Raw genomic sequence first — 25,735 nt, forward strand, 5'->3', positions numbered from 1 at the left:
TGCCAACCCTCGGTAAGCACGTTTGAGATCCAGAATATCAGATTACAGACTTTATTGAAGATGAAGATGAAAGGATGGATGGATGGATGATGGATGGATAAGTGAGGATAAAGTGTGCCATCGCTTTGTCTCTGGTCTCAGCAGGAGAGATGGATGGATGGAGGATAGGCTGCTGATGGATGGATTACACAGGAAGCTGATGATGGATGGAACATCAGCTGGTACAAACAACATTCAGACTTCTGGGGATGGTACAAGTTCTTCACTGAGAATGGAAACCAGGAAGCATGGATGAATGGATGGATGTGACTAAGGATGGATGGTTAAAGGATGGATGGATTTCTATTGCATTAGATTTCTTTCTTTAGGCAACCAAAGACATGGAGATTTAATAACACTGAGGAATAAACAGCATAGTCAGCAAAGACATTTAAATCAATCACACACACCACATTACAGAAGATCCTGAATTAGGGTAGAGCTTTCTTTCTTAAGACACATTTTTGGGCTTTTTATGCCTTTATTAATTGAGAAGGACAGGACCGACTGGAACCTGGACTGCCTGCATAAGCGGCCCAAAGTCTTAAAGTGACAGTCCTCCCTAAATCCTCTGGATGGATGGATGAAAGCTTGGATGGATGGATGGATGATAGAAACTGTCACTAAATTGAATTAGTGGAGACCAATTGAATTTCAACTGATGCTAGCTCATCCAACCTCTAGGTGGGGTGCTCATTTAAACACATGGATCCAGAAATCAGATTAACCATTTATTGAAGATGAAGATGAAAGGATGGATGGATGGATGATGGATGGATGAAAGGATGGATGGATGATGGATGATGGATGGATGGATGGATGGATGGATGGATAGATGCTGGATGGATGGATGGATGGATGATGGATGGATGGATGATGGATGGATGATGGATGGATGAATGGATGGATGGATGAATGGATGGATGATGGATGGATGTATGGATGGATGAAAGGATGGATGGATGAATGGATGGATGGATGAAAGGATGGATGGATGAAAGGATGGATGGATGGATGGATGATGGATGAAAGGATGGATGGATGAATGGATGATGTATGGATGGATGATGGTAGGATGGATGAATGGATGATGGATGGATGGATGGATGGATGAAAGGATGGCTGGATGAAAGGATGGATGGATGAATGGATGGATGGATGAAAGGATGGATGGATGAATGGATGATGGATGGATGGATGGATGGATGGATGGATGAAAGGATGGATGGATGAATGGATGGATGGATGAAAGGATGGATGGATGAATGGATGGATGGATGAAATGATGGATGGATGAATGGATGGATGGATGAAAGGATGGATGGATGAAAGGATGGATGGATGGATGGATGGATGGATGGATGGATGGAAGAAAGGATGGATGGATGAAAGGATGGATGGATGAATGGATGATGGATGGATGGATGGATGGATGAAAGGATGGATGGATGAAAGGATGGATGGAAGAAAGGATGGATGGATGAAAGGATGGATGGATGAATGGATGATGGATGGATGGATGGATGGATGGATGGATGATGAAAGGATGGATGGATGAATGGATGATGGATGGATGGATGGATGGATGGATGGATGGATGGATGGATGAAAGGATGGATGGAAGAAAGGATGGATGGATGAAAGGATGGATGGATGGATGGATGATGGATGGATGGTTGGATGGATGAAAGGATGGATGGATGAAAGGATGGATGGATGGATGGATGATGGAAGGATGGATGATGGATGGATGGATGGATGGATGGATGGATGATGGATGGATGAATGGATGGATGAAAGGATGGATGGATGAATGGATGGATGGATGAAAGGATGGATGATGGAAGGATGGATGGATGGATGGATGGATGGAAGAAAGGATGGATGAATGAAAGGATGGATGGATGAATGGATGATGGATGGATGGATGGATGGATGGATGGATGGATGGATGATGAAAGGATGGATGGATGAATGGATGATGGATGGATGGATGGATGGATGGATGGATGATGAAAGGATGGATGGATGAATGGATGATGGATGGATGGATGGATGGATGGATGGATGGATGAAAGGATGGATGGATGGATGGATGATGGATGGATGTATGGATGGATGGATGGATGAATGGATGATGGATGGATGGATGGATGGATGGATGGATGATGAAAGGATGGATGGATGAATGGATGATGGATGGATGGATGGATGGATGGATGGATGGATGATGAAAGGATGGATGGATGAATGGATGGATGGATGAAAGGATGGATGGATGAATGGATGGATGGATGAAAGGATGGATGGATGATTTTCTGTACAAAACAGATATAACAAATCAAAACATGCCACGCACATTTCACGACTAAATTGAAGCTAACAGGGATCAACTTACATTAATTTATGCATCCAATATGTTACACAAGGAGTGAGGAATTGCTTCAGCTTCCTGCTAAACAAACATAAATTAGTGCACTGTGTCAAAATAGATTATTCTCTTTAAACTTAGGTAGGACATGTACTCACTCATATGTGTCCTTTAAAGTAGACAAACAATTCTAAATCTCTAGGTCTTCTTTGTGGTTTCAGCGGTCAAACAAACTTCTACCTTTGGTGAAAGTGACAATCACAATTAAAAGGATGCACTTATTTAGCAAACAAAGTAAAAAGTGGGATAATTAATCAAACAAACTTAGTTAAGTGCTGTGGCCGCATGGACAGAGCAGGCTCAAGGACAAAGGGAGGCCGATAACCACACCCATCTCTTAAATAACCTCTTGAGGCTCCTCCTCCCTGCTCTGCCATGATTATCTCAGTGAGATTGAAGATTTGAGATTTTTAACACTCCTCTTTAGGAGAAGTTTACTTTCATGCACAATTTAAAAGTTTCTCACATCAATAACTGTACAATAACAGCAGGTCAGATAGCTACCCTACTGGGGGGTGACCAGCTACAGTAAACTTGCGTAGCATTATTATAAACCCAGCGGGTTTCCCTATCTAAATGGAGCTTTCTAGGATCTTCAAGCTTGTGGTTTCCTTTTTGTCATTAAACTCAGTGTTGAACACAAACTCTCCTCTCTCCTCCTCCTCTTCCTCCTCATCATCTCTCAGGTTCAGGAGATGGACCGCATCTACCTGGCTTACCTCCAAAACAAGAACCGTGCTGAGGGACGCAAATCCTACAAAGCCTACCTGCGCCATCTGGGCGAGGTCTACAAATCTTGTGCTGATTCTGATGATCCCAACTGCGTGGCTTCCTACACCAGCAGGCCCAAACCAAAACCTGAGCCCCCCAAGCCTGCACCAGTAAAAACCTGTGACCCCACCAAGGACCCCTACTGTCTGTATGCTGCTTTGCTCACAGGCAAGAGCCCCTACCTGCCCCTGGTGATCCCAGCTGCCACCCCTGCACCAGCACCAGCCAAGGCCCCAGCACCGCTTTATGTGAAGTCTGTTGCTCCTGCCAAGGAGCCACAGTCAGGGTATTACTACTACGCTCCATCCGCGGTGCCGTTCCTTTCCAAGGTAACCCATCAGAATTTTAAAACTCTATTCTTTATGTCAAGACTGCTTTTTAAACTACAGGATAGAAGAGTACGATTGGTGTATGCATACAAACAGACCTCACCTGGTACAACTGTACTGTTTGTTTTGGAAAATCAAACAACTAAGATAATTCTGTCAAAGAAAAAACAAGTTTAATCAAAGAGGTTCAGCATTGCATCATAAAAGAACTCTCTAATATCATAAGTAATCATTATGGACTGTAGCGCCCTCTTGTTGTCTTTGTTAGAATGGGCTGAAACAATCTAGATGTACTCATTTTTCTCCCAATGGCCTAAAGATTTCCCTTATCAATATCTGATAGGCTGCTGTAAGTGTATCTGATAGGCTGCTGTAAGTATATCTGATAGGCTGCTGTAAGTATATCTGATAGGCTGCTGTAAGTATATCTGATAGGCTGCTGTAAGAGAAAGACTTTAGTGTTAAACAATAACATTGTTGCTGCTGCATACAGGACCACCTCTATAACTGTGATGCACTAATGTAGCACACCTGTCTGTTTGTAGCTAATGTAGCACACCTGCCTGTGTCTGTAGCTAATGTAGCACACCTGCCTGTGTCTGTAGCTACTGTAGAACACCTGTCTGTTTGTAGCTAATGTAGCACACCTGTCTGTTTGTAGCTAATGTTGCACACCTGCCTGTGTCTGTAGCTAATGTAGCACACCTGCCTTTGTCTGAAGCTAATGTAGCACACCTGTCTGTTTGTAGCTAATGTAGCACACCTGTCTGTTTGTAGCTAATGTAGCACACCTGTCTGTTTGTAGCTAATGTAGCACACCTGTCTGTTTGTAGCTAATGTTGCACACCTGCCTGTGTCTGTAGCTAATGTAGCACACCTGTCTGTTTGTAGCTAATGTTGCACACCTGCCTGTGTCTGCAGCTAACGAGCACTCCTGCCTGTGTCTGTAGCTAATGTAGCACACCTGTCTGTTTATAGCTAATGTTGCACACCTGCCTGTGTCTGTAGCTAATGTAGCACACCTGTCTGTTTGTAGCTAATGTTGCACACCTGCCTGTGTCTGTAGCTAATGTAGCACACCTGTCTGTTTGTAGCTAATGTTGCACACCTGCCTGTGTCTGTAGCTAATGTAGCACACCTGCCTGTGTCTGTAGCTAATGTAGCACACCTGCCTTTGTCTGTAGCTAATGTAGCACACCTGCCTGTGTCTGTAGCTAATGTTGCACACCTGCCTGTTTCTGTAGCTAATGTAGCACACCTGCCTTTGTCTGTAGCTAATGTAGCACACCTGTCTGTTTGTAGCTAATGTAGCACACCTCTCTGTTTGTAGCTAATGTAGCACACCTGTCTGTTTGTAGCTAATGTTGCACACCTGCCTGTGTCTGTAGCTAATGTAGCACACCTGTCTGTTTGTAGCTAATGTTGCACACCTGCCTGTGTCTGTAGCTAATGTAGCACACCTGCCTGTGTCTGTAGCTAATGTAGCACACCTGCCTTTGTCTGTAGCTAATGTAGCACACCTGTCTGTGTCTTTAGCTAATGTTGCACACCTGCCTGTGTCTGTAGCTAATGTAGCACACCTGCCTTTGTCTGTAGCTAATGTAGCACACCTGTCTGTTTGTAGCTAATGTAGCACACCTCTCTGTTTGTAGCTAATGTAGCACACCTGTCTGTTTGTAGCTAATGTAGCACACCTGCCTGTGTCTGTAGCTAATGTAGCACACCTGTCTGTTTGTAGCTAATGTTGCACACCTGTCTGTGTCTGTAGCTAATGTTGCACACCTGTCTGTTTGTAGCTAATGTTGCACACCTGCCTGTGTCTGTAGCTAATGTAGCACACCTGCCTGTGTCTGTAGCTAATGTAGCACACCTGCCTTTGTCTGTAGCTAATGTAGCACACCTGCCTGTGTCTTTAGCTAATGTTGCACACCTGCCTTTGTCTGTAGCTAATGTAGCACACCTGTCTGTTTGTAGCTAATGTAGCACACCTCTCTGTTTGTAGCTAATGTAGCACACCTGTCTGTTTGTAGCTAATGTTGCACACCTGCCTGTGTCTGTAGCTAATGTAGCACACCTGTCTGTTTGTAGCTAATGTTGCACACCTGTCTGTGTCTGTAGCTAATGTTGCACACCTGTCTGTTTGTAGCTAATGTTGCACACCTGTCTGTTTGTAGCTAATGTTGCACACCTGCCTGTGTCTGTAGCTAATGTAGCACACCTGCCTGTGTCTGTAGCTAACGTAGCACACCTGCCTGTGTCTGTAGCTAACGTAGCACACCTGCCTGTGTCTGTCACTCATCAGGAGCAGAAGGCGGAGCTCCTGCGGATCTGTTCTTCCGAGGATGTGGAGTGTCTGCAGTACCACCTGAGAGCGGCTTACGGCTATAAACCCTCTGCTGGACCTCTGCCCTCCTACGCTCACCTGGGCTGTGACCCCAGCAAAGACCCGAACTGCAAACCCAAGCTGGTGCAGAGAGCTCCCTCTGGTCTCTACCTGCAGTACCCCAATTGTGACCCACTGCGTGATCCCTTCTGTGCCTACGCCGCCTCCCTTTCGGTAAGCTCTATTCATTACCATGATAAATGTTTAACCCTTTCATTGCGTTCATGGTTGATAAGCAGGACTCTCCATGTTCCTTTAGGCACCCCGTGCCCCTAACCCCCCTGCCCCTGCTGGCCCTGGATCCTGCAACCCTATTTTTGAAGATGGATGCAACCCTCTCACAGCCACCAAATACGCCAGCCCACCAGAGTCCTACAAATCTGAGGCGAGAGAGGAGGCTGCTGCCATTCGTGCTGCCCCTCCTCCTGCAGAGCAAAACCACGACCCCTATGCTATGTTTAGGGATGCATATGCTAATGCTAACAGAGTGACTGATCCTTATGCTATGTACCGTCAGCCTAGTGCCCCAGCTTCTCCTCCAGCCAACGATCCGTATGCTCTTCTGCGCCAGTTCATGGCCCAAGCACAGGCAGGAAACCCATACGCTCCCCGCACGGAGGCCGCTCCAGAGTCCGACCCAAACGATCCTTTCTCTGCGATCCGTGAGGCAGCAGCTGCCATGCATCGCCGTGGTCCTCCCAACCCCAGACAGCAACACCCTTTCTCCAACCCCACTTATGAAGAGCCTCCACGGGAGGAGCGCCACCCCCTGGGACCCCCTGGAAAGACCAAGGAGGGCTACGACTGCTTCATCGGCTACGACAGAGAGTGCTTCCCTTTGAAACCGAACAACCCTCGCACCGGCGTTCATCGGCAAATCCCCTACTCTGCTGAAGCCTACGAGCCCCACCTCAACGCTGATGGCACCAGAAAAGGCGTCCTGGAGCCCATCAACCCGCACTGCGACCCTGAGTACGACCCTGACTGCCGTCTGCGTCGCGTAGAACCAGAGCATGCCCAGCCTGAGCATTACGCCGAGGAGGACCAACACCAGGGGGCAGCAGAGATGGAGCAGCATCATGAGCAGCAGGAACAGGATCCTTACGAGTCAGAGCCATACCAGAGCGGCCAGGAGGAGCCTCACATGCCCTACCAGCCTCTCTCACAGGGTATGCCCAGCCTCCAGGACATACTGAGGCGCTATGGAGACCAGTTCCCAGAACAGGATGACCACAGAGCCTACGCAGACGACTACCGCAAGAAATAGACATGCTAACAGACGCATGCGTGCAAATGGACATGAATACACAGTTCTTGTAGCTTAGCCTCTCGATCGCTTCCAAGGTAGGTCCTATCTGGACCAGAAACGGGACATAAAAGAAGACTATGGACCCAGTAAGCAAGGACATCCACACAATGCTTCCTGCTGTCGGAGCATGCTCAAAAAGCTGTATTTCAGCGATGTTTTCAGCGCTTTAGTTGCTTTAGACCTGTCGCTTCCAGCTTTCCCCTCGCCTTCTTTAAACCACCTGAATGTGCTACGACTTTAAATACTTTGCCTCTGTAGCCGTGCATCTCACCTTTTTGTTTGTTTGTTGCCTTTTGTCTGATGGTTTATGTAAAGATTTTTTTTCATTTTGAATGTTCTAATAAAAGCTCTTGAAAGCTGTTTGACTGTTTCATTTCCTGAGTCTTTTTATTTAAAGCTGATTTTAGAGTTCATTAAGTCAACATCTGACTCTAAAGCAAAGCCATATTTTCCATATCTGTTTATTTTTTTGCTGGTTAATTTAGTTCAAGTAAGTAATTACTTTAATAAGTGTTGGAAAAATTAAGCCAATGCAGAGGTAAGAAATATTAATATAAATATAAAATATTGCAGTGCTATTGAGTGAATGCAGAGGCACTGGACATCACAAATATCCATGTCTTCAGTAGGAATAAATGTTTAGCGGTTTGTCAGCCTTAATTCCATTTCTTTGTCCACTTTCTAGGTTAACTGTTAAAAGTAACGGTGCTATGATAGAACTCAGAGCTACGGCTCAATAACGTCTCTGCTGTGCTGATGCTAAAAGGCAGAAATGTGCCGTGGAGGTCAGCTTACTTAAATATTAATTTTTACTGGTAAAGAAAAAAAACATAGCTAAAGCTTGAGGGAAATTATTATTATTTTTTTAACATTATTTTAAAGTATGCTTTTAAAAAATTTGTAGTGAGAATCTATCCGGAACAACTAAAGATGCAACCAAAATCTAAGGCTGTTGATATCACACCCTCTAAGGAGGAAAGATAATGATACAAGGGGGGAGAGATCCTGTCTCCTTCCTAAACCTACACCTTCAGAGATCCTTCAGGAATGTCACTGAAAGTGGGGGGGGGGGGGTTCTCTTTCCCCCATGGCTGACAACTTATCAAGGAACCACATTTGAAAAACAAGAGTTTCTCAGGCAGTAGGACTCTTAAACTGCCATTTTGATGAAAGACAGCTCCCAACAGAGATAAACACCTTAAAATCTGAATCTTTCGATTGGTCGACCAAATGGTGAACCTCCTCAAACTAAATCCTGTCTTCCTGAAAGCTGTAAGAAACTTTGCACTACGCCTCATAAATCTAAGGACTCTGTCTTCCTACAGAGCCGTGGCAGAAAGCAGGCGCATATCGTAAATTCCCGGTGTTATCTCGACCACATGAAGCTGCAGGGATTGGAAGTATCAAAAAACTGTCTTAAATGTTATGTTTCTAACAGGACCTGTTCATATTTGGTTGAGTCTGTTTACAAGGAACAGAATGACGTGCCATACTAATCTCTGACATCTTCCCTTACTGAATTATGGTTTTATGATATAATTTAGTTGTATTTCTCCAAGTTGACGGACAGAGACTGAAAATCGTCCCTGGATCAACATTGCCACCTTGTGGTCAAGTTCCGTCACACCCAAATGCAGAAACATTTTCTAATGTATAATTGTGCGTCTAAACAATGAACTGTGTTTCTAATGTTTGTGTGATAGTTTATTGATAGTATTGTAGAGTTTTATAACCATGTTGTGTTATCTCTACATTATCCCATTAACTTGATGATCTGGTGGAGTGGATTTAATCAAACACTGGGAGGGCTTCAAAACCGAAACCCCTCCGTCTCGTATAAGAGTAACTTCAGAACTCACAAGAGTTCAGAGAGAGAGAGAGAGAGGGTGGAGTTCGGTGCAGAGTTGGGTTCAGATCAGAAAGCGGTCAGGTCTGGACAGTCCAAGAAGATGCTCACTGAGGAGAGCTCTGCTGAGTCTCCTTGGGCCTCCTAGGCCCATTCTTGATCCAAGCGTTGTGCCAAGTCTGATAAACAATCAGACTTAGAATTTTCCTTATCCAGTACCAGATTTTTCCTAACCTTTTTATAGCTTCGTGCTAGATTTTTGTAACGCAGAGTTTTTGTTTTTCCTTTTTATCACACAGTCGACTTCACTGTGAGCCAGCAGTCACGTGGTGTCGATGCGTTTGAGTTTATCTGATTTTTAATCGGTCGATCAAGAGCTGTTTTTGGAATGAGAGACAATCCTTCCCAGAGGACAAGAGTCTGTACAGCCGTCCCTACAGTCTGAGCGACCCATCGGCGCCGCAGCATCCCAGCTTGAACCCATCCGGGTCGGACCAGAGTTGGCACGCGGTAGCTTCGGGCGTTACTCATACTCATACATATATCTATACTCATACATATCTCTATACTCATACATATATCTATACTCATACATATATCTATACTCATACATATCTCTATACTCATACATATATCTATACTCATACATATCTCTATACTCATACATATATCTATACTCATACATATATCTATACTCATACATATCTCTATACTCATACATATATCTATACTCATACATATATCTATACTCATACATATCTCTATACTCATACATATATCTATACTCATACATATATCTATACTCATACATATCTCTATACTCATACATATATCTATACTCATACATATATCTATACTCATACATATCTCTATACTCATACATATATCTATACTCATACATATATCTATACTCATACATATCTCTATACTCATACATATATCTATACTCATACATATCTCTATACTCATACATATATCTATACTCATACATATATCTATACTCATACATATCTCTATACTCATACATATATCTATACTCATACATATATCTATACTCATACATATCTCTATACTCATACATATATCTATACTCATACATATATCTATACTCATACATATCTCTATACTCATACATATATCTATACTCATACATATCTCTATACTCATACATATATCTATACTCATACATATATCTATACTCATACATATCTCTATACTCATACATATATCTATACTCATACATATCTCTATACTCATACATATATCTATACTCATACATATATCTATACTCATACATATCTCTATACTCATACATATATCTATACTCATACATATATCTATACTCATACATATCTCTATACTCATACAGATATCTATACTCATACATATCTCTATACTCATACATATCTCTATACTCATACATATCTCTATACTCATACATATATCTATACTCATACATATATCTATACTCATACATATCTCTATACTCATACATATATCTATACTCATACATATATCTATACTCATACATATCTCTATACTCATACATATATCTATACTCATACATATCTCTATACTCATACATATATCTATACTCATACATATATCTATACTCATACATATCTCTATACTCATACAGATATCTATACTCATACATATCTCTATACTCATACATATCTCTATACTCATACATATCTCTATACTCATACAGATATCTATACTCATACATATCTCTATACTCATACATATATCTATACTCATACATATCTCTATACTCATACATATCTCTATACTCATACAGATATCTATACTCATACATATATCTATACTCATACATATCTCTATACTCATACATATATCTATACTCATACATATATCTATACTCATACATATATCTATACTCATACATATCTCTATACTCATACATATCTCTATACTCATACATATCTCTATACTCATACATATATCTATACTCATACATATCTCTATACTCATACAGATATCTATACTCATACATATCTCTATACTCATACATATATCTATACTCATACATATCTCTATACTCATACATATATCTATACTCATACATATCTCTATACTCATACATATATCTATACTCATACATATATCTATACTCATACATATCTCTATACTCATACATATCTCTATACTCATACAGATATCTATACTCATACATATCTCTATACTCATACATATCTCTATACTCATACATATATCTATACTCATACATATCTCTATACTCATACATATCTCTATACTCATACATATCTCTATACTCATACATATCTCTATACTCATACATATCTCTATACTCATACATATCTCTATACTCATACATATCTCTATACTCATACATATATCTATACTCATACATATCTCTATACTCATACATATATCTATACTCATACATATATCTATACTCATACATATCTCTATACTCATACATATATCTATACTCATACATATCTCTATACTCATACAGATATCTATACTCATACATATATCTATACTCATACATATCTCTATACTCATACATATCTCTATACTCATACATATCTCTATACTCATACATATCTCTATACTCATACATATCTCTATACTCATACAGATATCTATACTCATACATATATCTATACTCATACATATCTCTATACTCATACATATATCTATACTCATACATATATCTATACTCATACATATATCTATACTCATACATATCTCTATACTCATACATATCTCTATACTCATACAGATATCTATACTCATACATATATCTATACTCATACATATCTCTATACTCATACATATCTCTATACTCATACATATCTCTATACTCATACATATATCTATACTCATACATATCTCTATACTCATACATATATCTATACTCATACATATATCTATACTCATACATATCTCTATACTCATACATATCTCTATACTCATACATATCTCTATACTCATACATATCTCTATACTCATCTCTATACTCATACATATCTCTATACTCATACATATCTCTATACTCATACATATATCTATACTCATACATATATCTATACTCATACATATCTCTATACTCATACATATCTCTATACTCATACATATATCTATACTCATACATATCTCTATACTCATACATATATCTATACTCATACATATATCTATACTCATACATATCTCTATACTCATACATATCTCTATACTCATACATATCTCTATACTCATACATATCTCTATACTCATCTCTATACTCATACATATCTCTATACTCATACATATCTCTATACTCATACATATCTCTATACTCATACATATATCTATACTCATACATATATCTATACTCATACATATCTCTATACTCATACATATCTCTATACTCATACATATCTCTATACTCATACATATATCTATACTCATACATATCTCTATACTCATACATATATCTATACTCATACATATATCTATACTCATACATATCTCTATACTCATACATATATCTATACTCATACATATATCTATACTCATACATATCTCTATACTCATACATATCTCTATACTCATACATATCTCTATACTCATACATATATCTATACTCATACATATCTCTATACTCATACATATATCTATACTCATACATATATCTATACTCATACATATCTCTATACTCATACATATCTCTATACTCATACATATCTCTATACTCATACATATCTCTATACTCATCTCTATACTCATACATATCTCTATACTCATACATATCTCTATACTCATACATATCTCTATACTCATACATATCTCTATACTCATACATATATCTATACTCATACATATCTCTATACTCATACATATCTCTATACTCATACATATCTCTATACTCAATACATATCTCTATACTCATACATATCTCTATACTCAATACATATCTCTATACTCATACAGATATCTATACTCATACATATCTCTATACTCATACAGATATCTATACTCATACATATCTCTATACTCATACATATCTCTATACTCATACATATCTCTATACTCATACAGATATCTATACTCATACATATATCTATACTCATACATATCTCTATACTCATACATATCTCTATACTCATACATATATCTATACTCATACATATCTCTATACTCATACATATCTCTATACTCATACATATATCTAAACTCATACATATATCTATACTACTGCATTAAGTTCCAGTGTTTTTCAGATACTCTGTAGGTCCTCAGTGTTGCTCTCAGGCTGCCTTCATCTTGTCCACAGGTGAACATGTCACCATAGAGATGTTCCTGAATGCTGTAAATCATCTGATCTGAAGGTTGCTTTGTCAGAAAATTTACCCAAACACGTGGACTTTCACAGATGAGCCCTAAAGCCTGTTTTTAAAGAGGGATTTCTTTTGCTTTGCTGCTTGTCTCCATCTCCAAACACACACAGCGGGGGTGATGGGGCCACATGGAGCAGAGGCTGGACTTTATCGATCTGAGGGCTCCCAGACACTTTAACAGCTGCTGCCATTCAAGGCCGGGTCCACAGGGAAGCTCTTCTAGTGCTGAGATGGTTCGAGAGAAACTCTGTAAAAGGATTCAACAAGGTTTCATCCTGACAGATTGCTATATGAAAAAAGAGACGTGTTACGTGTATCCAACTGATTATTTGACATTCAATTTTGGATTAGTCTCTCGTCTTTTCTTTAGAGGTGTTAGACAAGAAAGTCTAGATCATGTTTGATTAGGAGATAAATATTCCTAAATGTTGAGGGACGTCTATAAACACTTTATGCAGTCTATGAGCCAGCCTTTCTCTGAGATCTGATGTTTTACCTGATTGGTCGGTAGTGAGGGCTGTATTTGTGTCAGTGTGGACTAGATTAAAGTCTCATTGGAGTGTGTTTGGAGTGCTGAGATGATGATTCCTTGTTTGTTGTTGCTAAACCAGTTTCTCTGTGTTTTGCGGGTCATCTGATCACTCAAGGTGAGTTTTAAACTTCCTGAGTAAAGAAGGGAAAGGGTTAGTCGATCAATGTGGCTGCAGCAGGAAAGTCTTCAGTTCTGGAGTCTTTGTCTTGATCTCAGTTCACCTCTTGCCTCGACCACTTAACCCTGCCCTGTGGTTCGAGTGCTCCCTTTGACAGGGGGTTGGTGATAAAGCTTTTATAGCGCTTTTCTAGTCATCCGACTACTCAAAGTGCTGTTACACTGACGGTAACACCTACCCATTCACAGAGTGCTGATGACAGAGGTGACTATTGGCCGTCAGTATCAGCTGACCCCACTCGTACATTTCCATACCCATTTACTGCCACGGATGCAGAAGTGGGAGCAAACTGGAGGAGTTAAGTGTCTTTCCCAAAGACACACCGACAGGCAGGAGCTGGGGATTGAACCGGCAACCCTCCAACTGAGAGACAACCAGCTCTACCTGCTGGGCCACAGTTGCCCCATCCCCTATGATACTGGAGAATACTTCAGGTTCCTGATATGCCTTCAATAGTCATCAACAGCATGATGAAAACCACAATAAAGGACATTTTAATAATGAAATATTCTTTAAATGCTTGTGCAAAATCAAAAGTACTCTAATACAGTGAAACAATATTGAACAATGAAATAATATTATGTCCTAATATTTAAATCTTGCCAAATGAATTGCATGGTTCTGGGAGGTTTCCTATAAAACTGGGATGAACTGGCCTCCAGAAAAATCTCCATTTGAAGGACCATGTAGCCCTCGCACTACATCCTTCTCTTATGTTGTTATGTTGCGTTCGCACCAGACGCTAAAGATCGCCTACTCGTGCGTATCTGAATATGTTTTTAAAATCAGTGTGAACAACTCATTATACTTGTGCGTCAAACGACATACACCGAGTGTCCAAAAGACCTTTCAGGTAGATGTCAACAAACACAAAAACACCAAGAAGTGACAGAAAAATGATCTTGCCTTATGCTAACAGGGTAGTGCTGACCATGGTGCAAAACTTACCAGACAAGCTGACCTCCTCTCTCACTTGCTCTCTTTTTATTCCTGTGCCAAAAGAACAGACACTTTGTACTGTACAGCCTAGGTTAGCCACAGACAGACACCACAAGTTTCTCCTCCAGTTTCTGGTTGAGAGATGTTCTGCTAACATTCAGTGAAATACATCACTGTGTAGAGTTTAGATTTCTAACTTTGGTGAATAAGTGATTGAAGCACATGGCACATTGAACGCTGCACAAATTCACTTCCTTTATGTAATTACTGGCTCAAGACAGAGTCACGTGAAGAAGGAACAGGACTAAAGCTTGGCCCAGGTTAAAGTCTGACAACATTATAACTCTCCTTCATTGAGCTGATCCATAGACGTGCAGCTCCTGATGAGACCATCACTGTTTCATAACCTTTTGAAACATTTTATACAGAGACCTGCAAACCCAAGAAACAATCACAGGCAGGACAGGGGGTGTGGTTAAAGTTTCTGCCTTTCTGATTGGTTATAAATGATCTTTTCTGCTGAGACGAGCTCGCCAAGAATGGATGAATCAATGAACCAACTCTACACCCCCAAAACACATGGGCCAAAGGGATATCTGCAGTTTTCGTTCTTTTATACACAGAAAGGCAACGTACAGCCTCAGAAGGAAGAGACGGGCTGATGGTAATGAAAGCAGACTTCTGAGACCCTTTGGAAACATAAAGAACCATATCAACATAAAATCTGGGACACTAATGGTAGTAACGACATTAAATAGAGGTCTGTGGAGGCTGAGAGGAGCATGTGTTTCCTTATTGAAAGAGAAAAGATAAAACAGTGATTTAAAGAGAGAGAACCAAACCAATGCTGTAAAAAACCTGAAGAGGGCCTCCGTCTTTATGTCTGTGTTTGTGGACTCCTGCAGGGCAAAAAGACGATGAAAAGGAACGTATCAGAGAGACGACAGCAGGAGACATTTTCAAACTAAGTGTATGAAGTGAATGACAGCACTAAAAATATCTGACAGCAGCTGGAGGGGGACTGACTCAAAGTCAAACCCCCTGCAAGGATGTGAACACACACACACACTCTAACACACACGTGTTGTGAGGCAGGACTCCCTCTGGTGGCTGCTGATGCAAAGACGAGCTGCATGAACGTCACTCCTGTCAGCAACAGTCAGCTCGGATTATTTGTTCAGGACTAACAATAGATCCAGTGTCAGACTAATTACTGTTCTTCTCTAACATCCTTCACACCTCTGCCCTGTCATTAGCTGTTAAATCAGTGCTTTATCCACACAAAGCTACCTTAAACAGACCTTAACCTCAGCTGCACTCTGGTCAGTCTCCCATGATCCTTTCTGCTGGGATCAAACTTCCTTATTTCAGTCAAGTCTCTCATTTATCCAGCCTGACTTACATTTCCCCTTTTCAAGGATTTTTTTTCAGGAAATGTGTCTCTATCCAAATATTTAATGGTACACTCATAGCAATGTTACACTGTAATTTAAATAAATGACTAAACCAGGTGAGTGTTTACATCACATTATATACTTCATGTTTTAAGTTGTTATATCCCATTTCTTATCATGGTGTCATGACTCATGACAGAGCCTTCATTACTGTTCAAAGCTTTCAGTCATGAGCTGTACGGAGGCCTGAAGAGCCCAAAAGGCCTAGAACAGTGGGAGCAACCAAAGAACCGTGAGTGGTTCTGCAGCACTGGGCATTTTATGGGGCTTGTCCATTACATGGCGCGACTCGGCTCTATTTGGTTTGGCTCGGCACGGCAGAGGATCTGCTTTTCCACTTCAGCCTGAGCTACCTGTTTGAGGGCGCGTCTAGAGCCGATGATGTGGTGTTTTGAGCCCTCCTCCATCTCTACACTGTGTGATCTGATTGACTTCACATCGTTTTAAAGCAAAAACCAAGCTGCAGACTGACAGCGCTGCACGCTACTTTTTCACATGCTCATGAGCAGGGCCGTCTGAGCATGGCTCGGCGTGGCCAAAGCCGCAGAGGAAAAGTCCCATTATTCCCCCGCAGGACAAAGCTTGTCCACATCTGCTGCCTGCTACAGAAAAACAGCAATATTCATTTAAAATATACGTTTTTTTCATTGTCAACTCATTGACAGCACCTCTGACATGATTTAAATCACTTCAGTCAGAAACATCTGTTGCTTCTGTGATGTCTACAAATGAATGTACACTATATGGACAAAACTATTGGGACACCTGCACCAGCAGGGACTGTAAAGACATTTTACCCAAATACATGTACTTTAATATGGAGCTGCCTCCACCCCCTTTTGCAGCTATACTTTCTGTTAGATTTTGATGTGTTTTGTGGGAATATGCATCCGTTCATTTATGAAATCTGGCCCTGATGTCGGACCAAAAGGCCCGGCTCACAATCTCCATTCAGCTCTATGAGGTTGAGGTCAGGGCTCTGTGTGGGCCAGTCAAGTTCACACCAAACTCATCAGACCTTGGGTTAGGGTCTTTATAGTCCTTCCTTTGTGTGCTGGAGCCGGCACGGTGCAGTCAGGCAGGTAACGTTGTCCCAGCATCAGCCAAACAAAAGAGTGATTCGTCACTCCGCTGCTCCACAGTCCAGTGTTGGGGAGCTTTCCACCGCTCCATCTGACACTTGCCATCAGACTTGGTGATGTGAGGCTTGCATGCAGCTGCTTGACCATGGAAACCCATCCTATGGAGCTGCTGTTAATGCCATGGAAGATCAGAACTCTTCAGCAGAGACTTGGTGACTTTATGCACCTTAAGATTCGTTGACTCTGCTCTGTGAGTTTATGTGGCCTTCTGCTTTCTGGCTGAGTTGCTGTTGTTCCTAAACGCTTCCACTTTCTAATAATATCACTATTGAAACACCTGAATTCAGTAATCAACAGGTGTGGCCAAATACTTTTGACCATAAAGTGTGTCTTTACTAATCTTCAGCAGTCTGGATATTTTGGATGTGTTTGTGTCAATAATGCTGCTGTTTAAGAGGTGGAGGTATGAAGTTCTTCCTCATTAAAGGGTGGCTGATTGCTAATTAATCCAAAGCAGATTTAATGCTGTTTAATGGACCATAACTATCCTCTGCCATCAGCTGCATGCTCTGTTACCCTAGATCACCATGTCACCCATTACTCCATCCTCTCTCTGCTGACCCTGACTAATGGTTCTGGTCCCACAAGACATCACCAAGCCAAGTAGAGACGTGCTGCTAAGCTCCGCCCACCACAGTGGCTTCATTGTTATTTTTAATTGAGGACTCTTAAACAGAGACTGCTCTCCATAATTAAACTGTACGCCTCGTTTCCTTTCCTAGAGTGAGAGAAAAAAAGATTTTAAAAGCTGTCTCTGGTTTTGGCTAGAAAGGCCACTTTAACAGCTTTTCTCCATCATTATGCAAATTAATCTGTGAACCAAACCGATGGTTTATTGTAGTAAATACACCTCATGTTTATTATGCTGGGCTAATTTCAAAGCCATTGGAGCAGATTGTTGATTAAAACACGGTACAGCACAGACTTCAGATTCATAGTCACTCTGGACTTCCACTCCAACACAGAAGACACAGACCGAGCTGCTGCTCCGATTCTGACTAAATAAAATCAAACCACAAACAGTCTGGCCAGGAAACTTTGTGAAAATTGGTGAAGGAAACCACTTTAATCTCAAACCCCTGAGAGTCTCTGGCCTGGTTTGTTTTGGGGTTTATTGATTCCAGCCTGATCAGTATGAAGCATCACGAGTGAGAACAAAAACATTTGAAGTTCTAAAAATGAGGAGGATTGTGGCTGCTGACGCTTCTTCAAACATTAATCTAAGCCTGCTGAATTCTGGTGCAGTTGGCCAAATGGATGATACCAAAACAGAACCAGCCAGTGGCTCCACAGAGTTCAGATTTTAGAGGCTTTTCTGTCTTTAGACTGAGAACCAGGGAGGGAAAAGTTTTGTGGCACTGCCTGTCAGAGAGGGTCACTATCATTTATATTATCCAGGATAGAATTAGAGGTTAGATTTCCAGCAAATGTCCAGGAAAGATAAATGAACTATCAAAGTGATGTTCAGACATGGCCAGAACCCTCCAGTAAAGTTACAAATAAGTGAGCCTTGAGTTATTTTTTTATCAAAATTAAGTCTAAAATGTCCTCAAATCTAAGGCAGTCATCACGTCAAAGAAGAGACCAAAAAGCAGTAAAGAACACCTGAATATGGGCTAGGCTGGTGATAGTGGAGGCTGAGGGCATTAATGTTTGTTCATCCGTTCATCTATCCACACATCTCTACATCTGTCTGTTCATGCATTCATCTATCCACACATCTCTACATTCAGTCTGTTCATGTGTCCATCTATCCACACATCTCTACATTCAGTCTGTTCATGTGTTCATCTATCCACACATCTCTACATCAGTCTGTTCATGTGTTCATCTATCCACACATCTCTACATTCAGTCTGTTCATGTGTCCATCTATCCACACATCTCTACATTCAGTCTGTTCATGCATTCATCTATCCACACATCTCTACATTCAGTCTGTTCATGTGTCCATCTATCCACACATCTCTACATTCAGTCTGTTCATGTGTTCATCTATCCACACATCTCTACATCAGTCTGTTCATGTGTTCATCTATCCACACATCTCTACATTCAGTCTGTTCATGTGTCCATCTATCCACACATCTCTACATTCAGTCTGTTCATGTGTTCATCTATCCACACATCTCTACATTCAGTCTGTTCATGTGTTCATCTATCCACACATCTCTACATCAGTCTGTTCATGTGTTCATCTATCCACACATCTCTACATCAGTCTGTTCATGTGTTCATCTATCCACACATCTCTACATTCAGTCTGTTCATGTGTTCATCTATCCACACATCTCTACATTCAGTCTGTTCATGTGTTCATCTATCCACACATCTCTACATCAGTCTGTTCATGTGTTCATCTATCCACACATCTCTACATTCAGTCTGTTCATGTGTTCATCTATCCACACATCTCTACATCAGTCTGTTCATGTGTTCATCTATCCACACATCTCTACATTCAGTCTGTTCATGTGTTCATCTATCCACACATCTCTACATTCAGTCTGTTCATGTGTTCATCTATCCACACATCTCTACATCAGTCTGTTCATGTGTTCATCTATCCACACATCTCTACATTCAGTCTGTTCATGTGTTCATCTATCCACACATCTCTACATTCAGTCTGTTCATGTGTTCATCTATCCACACATCTCTACATCAGTCTGTTCATGTGTCCATCTATCCACACATCTCTACATCAGTCTGTTCATGTGTTCATCTATCCACACATCTCTACATCAGTCTGTTCATGTGTCCATCTATCCACACATCTCTACATCAGTCTGTTCATGTGTTCATCTATCCACACATCTCTACATCAGTCTGTTCATGTGTTCATCTATCCACACATCTCTACATCAGTCTGTTCATGTGTTCATCTATCCACACATCTCTACATCAGTCTGTTCATCCGTTCATCTATCCACACATCTCTACATCAGTCTGTTCATGTGTCCATCTATCCACACATCTCTACATGAGTCTGTTCATGTGTCCATCTATCCACACATCTCTACATCAGTCTGTTCATGTGTCCATCTATCCACACATCTCTACATCAGTCTGTTCATGTGTTCATCTATCCACACATCTCTACATCAGTCTGTTCATGTGTTCATCTATCCACACATCTCTACATCAGTCTGTTCATGTGTCCATCTATCCACACATCTCTACATGAGTCTGTTCATGCATTCATCTATCCACACATCTCTACATGAGTCTGTTCATGCATTCATCTATCCACACATCTCTACATCAGTCTGTTCATGCATTCATCTATCCACACATCTCTACATCAGTCTGTTCATGTGTTCATCTATCCACACATCTCTACATCAGTCTGTTCATGTGTTCATCTATCCACACATCTCTACATCAGTCTGTTCATGTGTTCATCTATCCACACATCTCTACATCAGTCTGTTCATCCGTTCATCTATCCACACATCTCTACATCAGTCTGTTCATGTGTTCATCTATCCACACATCTCTACATCAGTCTGTTCATGTGTTCATCTATCCACACATCTCTACATCAGTCTGTTCATGTGTTCATCTATCCACACATCTCTACATCAGTCTGTTCATCCGTTCATCTATCCACACATCTCTACATCAGTCTGTTCATGTGTTCATCTATCCACACATCTCTACATCAGTCTGTTCATCCGTTCATCTATCCACACATCTCTACATCAGTCTGTTCATGTGTTCATGTGTCCACACATCTCTACATCAGTCTGTTCATGTGTTCATCTATCCACACATCTCTACATCAGTCTGTTCATGTGTTCATCTATCCACACATCTCTACATCAGTCTGTTCATGTGTTCATCTATCCACACATCTCTACATCAGTCTGTTCATGTGTCCATCTATCCACACATCTCTACATCAGTCTGTTCATGTGTTCATCTATCCACACATCTCTACATCAGTCTGTTCATGTGTCCATCTATCCACACATCTCTCCATCAGTCTGTTCATGTGTTCATCTATCCACACATCTCTCCATCAGTCTGTTCATGTGTTCATCTATCCACACATCTCTACATCAGTCTGTTCATGTGTTCATCTATCCACACATCTCTACATCAGTCTGTTCATGTGTTCATCTATCCACACATCTCTACATCAGTCTGTTCATGTGTTCATCTATCCACACATCTCTACATCAGTCTGTTCATGTGTTCATCTATCCACACATCTCTACATCAGTCTGTTCATGTGTTCATCTATCCACACATCTCTACATCAGTCTGTTCATGTGTTCATGTGTCCATGCCCATATCAGTGTTCAGAACCAGGACTAAGAAGGTGATTCTGTCACAGCTTGTCCACAGCCCAGATACATGGAGGCTGAAGAAAGTCTTGAAGGAAACAGGAAGCTCCAGAAGCTCTAGTAGTTCAGAGAACAATTTTATTAGACTTTCAGCTCAAAGCCTTCATCAGGGTCTTCTAGAAACAGACTGTAGACATCATGAAAACCAGTCAGACACATACACTTATACATACCAGCCAATAACATAACAACACCAAATGGTTGGATAAGTGGTCATGTGATTATGGGCCAATAGGCTGACAAGGAGGAGAGGTCTGACAAAGAACCTTATCCATCCATCCATTTTCTATACCCCCTATCCTGTTGGGGGTCTTGGTGGGCTGGAGCCTATCCCAGCTGTCACCTTGGTGAGAGGCGGGGTCATCCTGGACTGGTTGCCAGCCAATCACAGCCATGTAGTGACAGACAACCAGACATTCACACCTACAGCCAGGTTAGAGGTTTTAATTAACCTAATGGTAGCCGGAGAGAACGTGCAAACTCTGCACAGAAAGGCCCTGACCAGGAAGTGGACCAGGAACCACACCTAACCACCAAATACAGGTACAGGTACACCCGGCAATCAGCAGCCAGTGGGCGGGTAAAAGTGAATATAATGGTCATTTTAAAGTGCTGTCAGCAGAAAGGGTTAAAAATAATCATTGAACAGATAAAACAGCAGGACATGATGTCATGAAAAGGCAAGGTAAAGAAGATAAAAGAGTACCGTCATTGAACAATGGATGATAAAAATCACTATCATTAAACATAAAAAAATCATAAACTTTCAAAGTAAAAACTCCTAAAAGCTTCTCTCCATCCTGATGAAATTACTGCTGGGTTTGATGCAGGGCTGAACATTTGTGAAAATAATCCAATTGTGACCTCTGTTGTTGTGATAGTGATTTAATATGCCGTTATTTTTAGGTTCTTCAACAATATACAAGAAATCATCTATATTATAACAAGCACAGCGTTAGTTCAGTGAAACTAGGGATAAAGCATTTAGAAAAAAACTGTTTTGCAATTTTAGCTCATATAGCAAATTTATAGGGGTGCACGATAACTATCAGGCCCATAACAGGAAATTATTACATCATTCCGATAAGTCCGATATCATGACGACTAGCCCCGATAACATAGATATTTTTGTCGGCAGTGCTGGCGTTTGTTTTCATTCTCACAAGACTACACATTCTGAAACAGCAGGTGGCACCACAGTACACACTGTTAAGCACCAGAGAAGAAGAGGAAGCAGCCCCTGTGCTGAAACGCTAACAGCACGGTGGCGTTATTCAGTATTTACGGGGAGGATAACACGACTGTGTGTAGAATTTGCCCTGCAAAGAGCAGAAAGAAGTCCTCGACAGATCTTACAAGTCACTTAAGAGTCATCACCCTAACGACGTTAAAACAAAGCGGCAGCAGCCACTAGCCTCAGCCGCGGGCATCAGGACCGAGCCAACGGCTAACACCAGGCAGAGCGCTGATCTTAAGTAGCCCTTTAATTCTGGCTTAAACAGCAAAAAAAAAAAAAAAAAAAAAAAAACCCCAGACCTCCAAACATCTCCATTTGTTAATAACAGCCTGATATCATCTGGTTTTCTGTCAGCTGTTTGTGTCTGCTGTACTTGGTACACAAATGTTTAAAAAAGTTAACTCTAATAACAGTTCTAAAGTCAGAACAGTTCTTTGTTTTTTGAAAAACACCAGTGATATTAGTTATAAATATCTCTGCTCACTACATATTATATATCGGTTATAATCAGTTATTATCGGTTATCATTGGTTATCATCGGTTATCATCAGTCATCATCAGTCATCATCGGTTATTATCGGTCATCATCGGTTATTATCGGTTATTATCGGTTATTATCGGTCATCATCGGTTATCATCGGTTATTATCGGTTATCATCGGTTATTATCGGTCATCATCGGTTATTATCGGTTATCATCGGTTATTATCGGTTATTATCGGTCATCATCGGTTATTATCGGTTATTATCGGTCATCATCGGTTATCATCGGTTATTATCGTTATTATCGGTTATTATCGGTTATCATCGGTTATTATCGGTCATCATCGGTTATTATCGGTTATCATCGGTTATTATCGGTCATCATCGGTTATTATCGGTTATCATCGGTTATTATCGGTTATTATCGGTCATCATCGGTTATTATCGGTTATCATCGGTTATTATCGGTTATTATCGGTCATCATCGGTTATTATCGGTTATCATCGGTTATTATCGGTTATTATCGGTCATCATCGGTTATTATCGGTTATCATCGGTTATTATCGGTTATTATCGGTTATTATCGGTTATTATCGGTCATCATCGGTTATTATCGGTTATTATTGTTATTATCGGTTATCATCGGTTATTATCGGTCATCATCGGTTATTATCGGTTATCATCGGTCATCATCGGTTATTATCGGTTATTATCGGTTATTATCGGTCATCATCGGTTATTATCGGTTATTATTGTTATTATCGGTTATCCGTTCAAAAAAATACTTATCGTGGATCACTACAAATTTGATATTGATTCCTTTATTGAGGGGATGATTATTTTCATATTATTCTCATTTTGATGAAGAAAAACAAATACATGAACAAGAAAAGCAGGTTTTTGTAAAATAAATTTTAAAAAAGGCACTTGGATGTTTTCATAATATGTAGAGCATGAAGAAAGATACAAGACTGTATCAAACTGGCATTTTGACACATTTCAGGTTAAAGAAATATTGCACTGTCTGACATTTGTTATTGCAGCATGCCATATTGTGTTTTAATCTAATTTTCCCAGCCCTAGTTTGATGGCTTCTATGTCAAGGAAGAAAGGGAGGACACAGAGTTGTTTTTTGTCCTTGCAACAACTACCGGCCCTTTTCTGCATGGTGGAAATCATTATTTTCAACTCCACCAGTAAACTTAACTGCAGCAAACACAATCAGATGTCTTGATTGTCAGTGTGATGGTTCAGTTCAGACAGCTGAAGAAGTCTTATCGAGTTGTTACTCTGGTCTGGGCCGATCCACCAGGCAGTAGTGTAAATGAAAGAGGCTCTCAGTGCACATGTACACAGAAATCCCTTTGGTTTGTTCTCCTTGGTAAAGAGGAACGGCATGTTTCTCAGCTTTTAGCTGTCTGGATAACAGAACATGACTGACAGTTAAAACAGCATCTGACAGACAATAAGCAGCAAATATAACATAAGAAAAGGCTGCTAAAGGTTCTGTTTTTTGCCGTCGTTAGTCATTAGTGTGAGTAAAGTTTGGAAAGCTCATGTGGCTTCCTATTGTAAAAGAATGATTTTCCTTTGCTATTCTGTGGCTCTGGCATGTCTGGAAAAAGAAAAAATAAATGCATTCATACATAAAGATCTGAAAAGGAAAGCTCAAATTTCACCGTTGGACTGAACTGTGCGTCCACATTTCCTCTAATTAAAGAAAGCTTCGTTTCCTGTGGAGTTCATAATGGACCGCTTTAAAACACACGCTGAGATGGCATGTCAGCGTGATGTGTCACCATTAAAAGGTGTTACTTTCTGTCATCCTGTGTTCAGAGCTGGAAAAAACCCGGTACCAGACACAATGATCTATCTCTGGTCCTTCATTTTTCCCAATAACTGATCTGACGTTAGAGGGAGGACTGGGCAGAGAAGACGGG

At 40.6% G+C, this 25,735-nt stretch overlaps 1 protein-coding gene across 1 annotated transcript; it reads left to right on the forward strand.

The window, feature by feature from the left end:
• Positions 1-214: 214 nt before the first annotated feature.
• and1 (actinodin1) lies at positions 215-7,598 on the forward strand. The gene is made up of 4 exons (XM_041814299.1): positions 215-288; positions 3,157-3,570; positions 5,873-6,127; positions 6,213-7,598. The coding sequence occupies exons 2-4, from the start codon at positions 3,166-3,168 to the stop codon at positions 7,218-7,220; spliced, it is 1,668 nt and encodes a 555-aa protein (XP_041670233.1). The 5' UTR covers positions 215-288; positions 3,157-3,165; the 3' UTR covers positions 7,221-7,598.
• The last annotated feature ends 18,137 nt before the right edge of the window (positions 7,599-25,735 follow it).

This window comes from Cheilinus undulatus, linkage group 19 (genome assembly GCF_018320785.1).
Source record: "Cheilinus undulatus linkage group 19, ASM1832078v1, whole genome shotgun sequence".
NCBI lineage: Eukaryota > Metazoa > Chordata > Actinopteri > Labriformes > Labridae > Cheilinus > Cheilinus undulatus.

Excerpts from the sequence above, each read along its gene's own strand:
- and1 (XM_041814299.1), top strand. The coding sequence starts at position 3,166 with ATGGACCGCATCTACCTGGCTTACCTCCAAAACAAGAACCGTGCTGAG. Across the intron at positions 3,571-5,872 it reads CGGTGCCGTTCCTTTCCAAG|GAGCAGAAGGCGGAGCTCCT; the intron begins GTAACCCATCAG and ends GTCACTCATCAG. Across the intron at positions 6,128-6,212 it reads CCTACGCCGCCTCCCTTTCG|GCACCCCGTGCCCCTAACCC; the intron begins GTAAGCTCTATT and ends ATGTTCCTTTAG.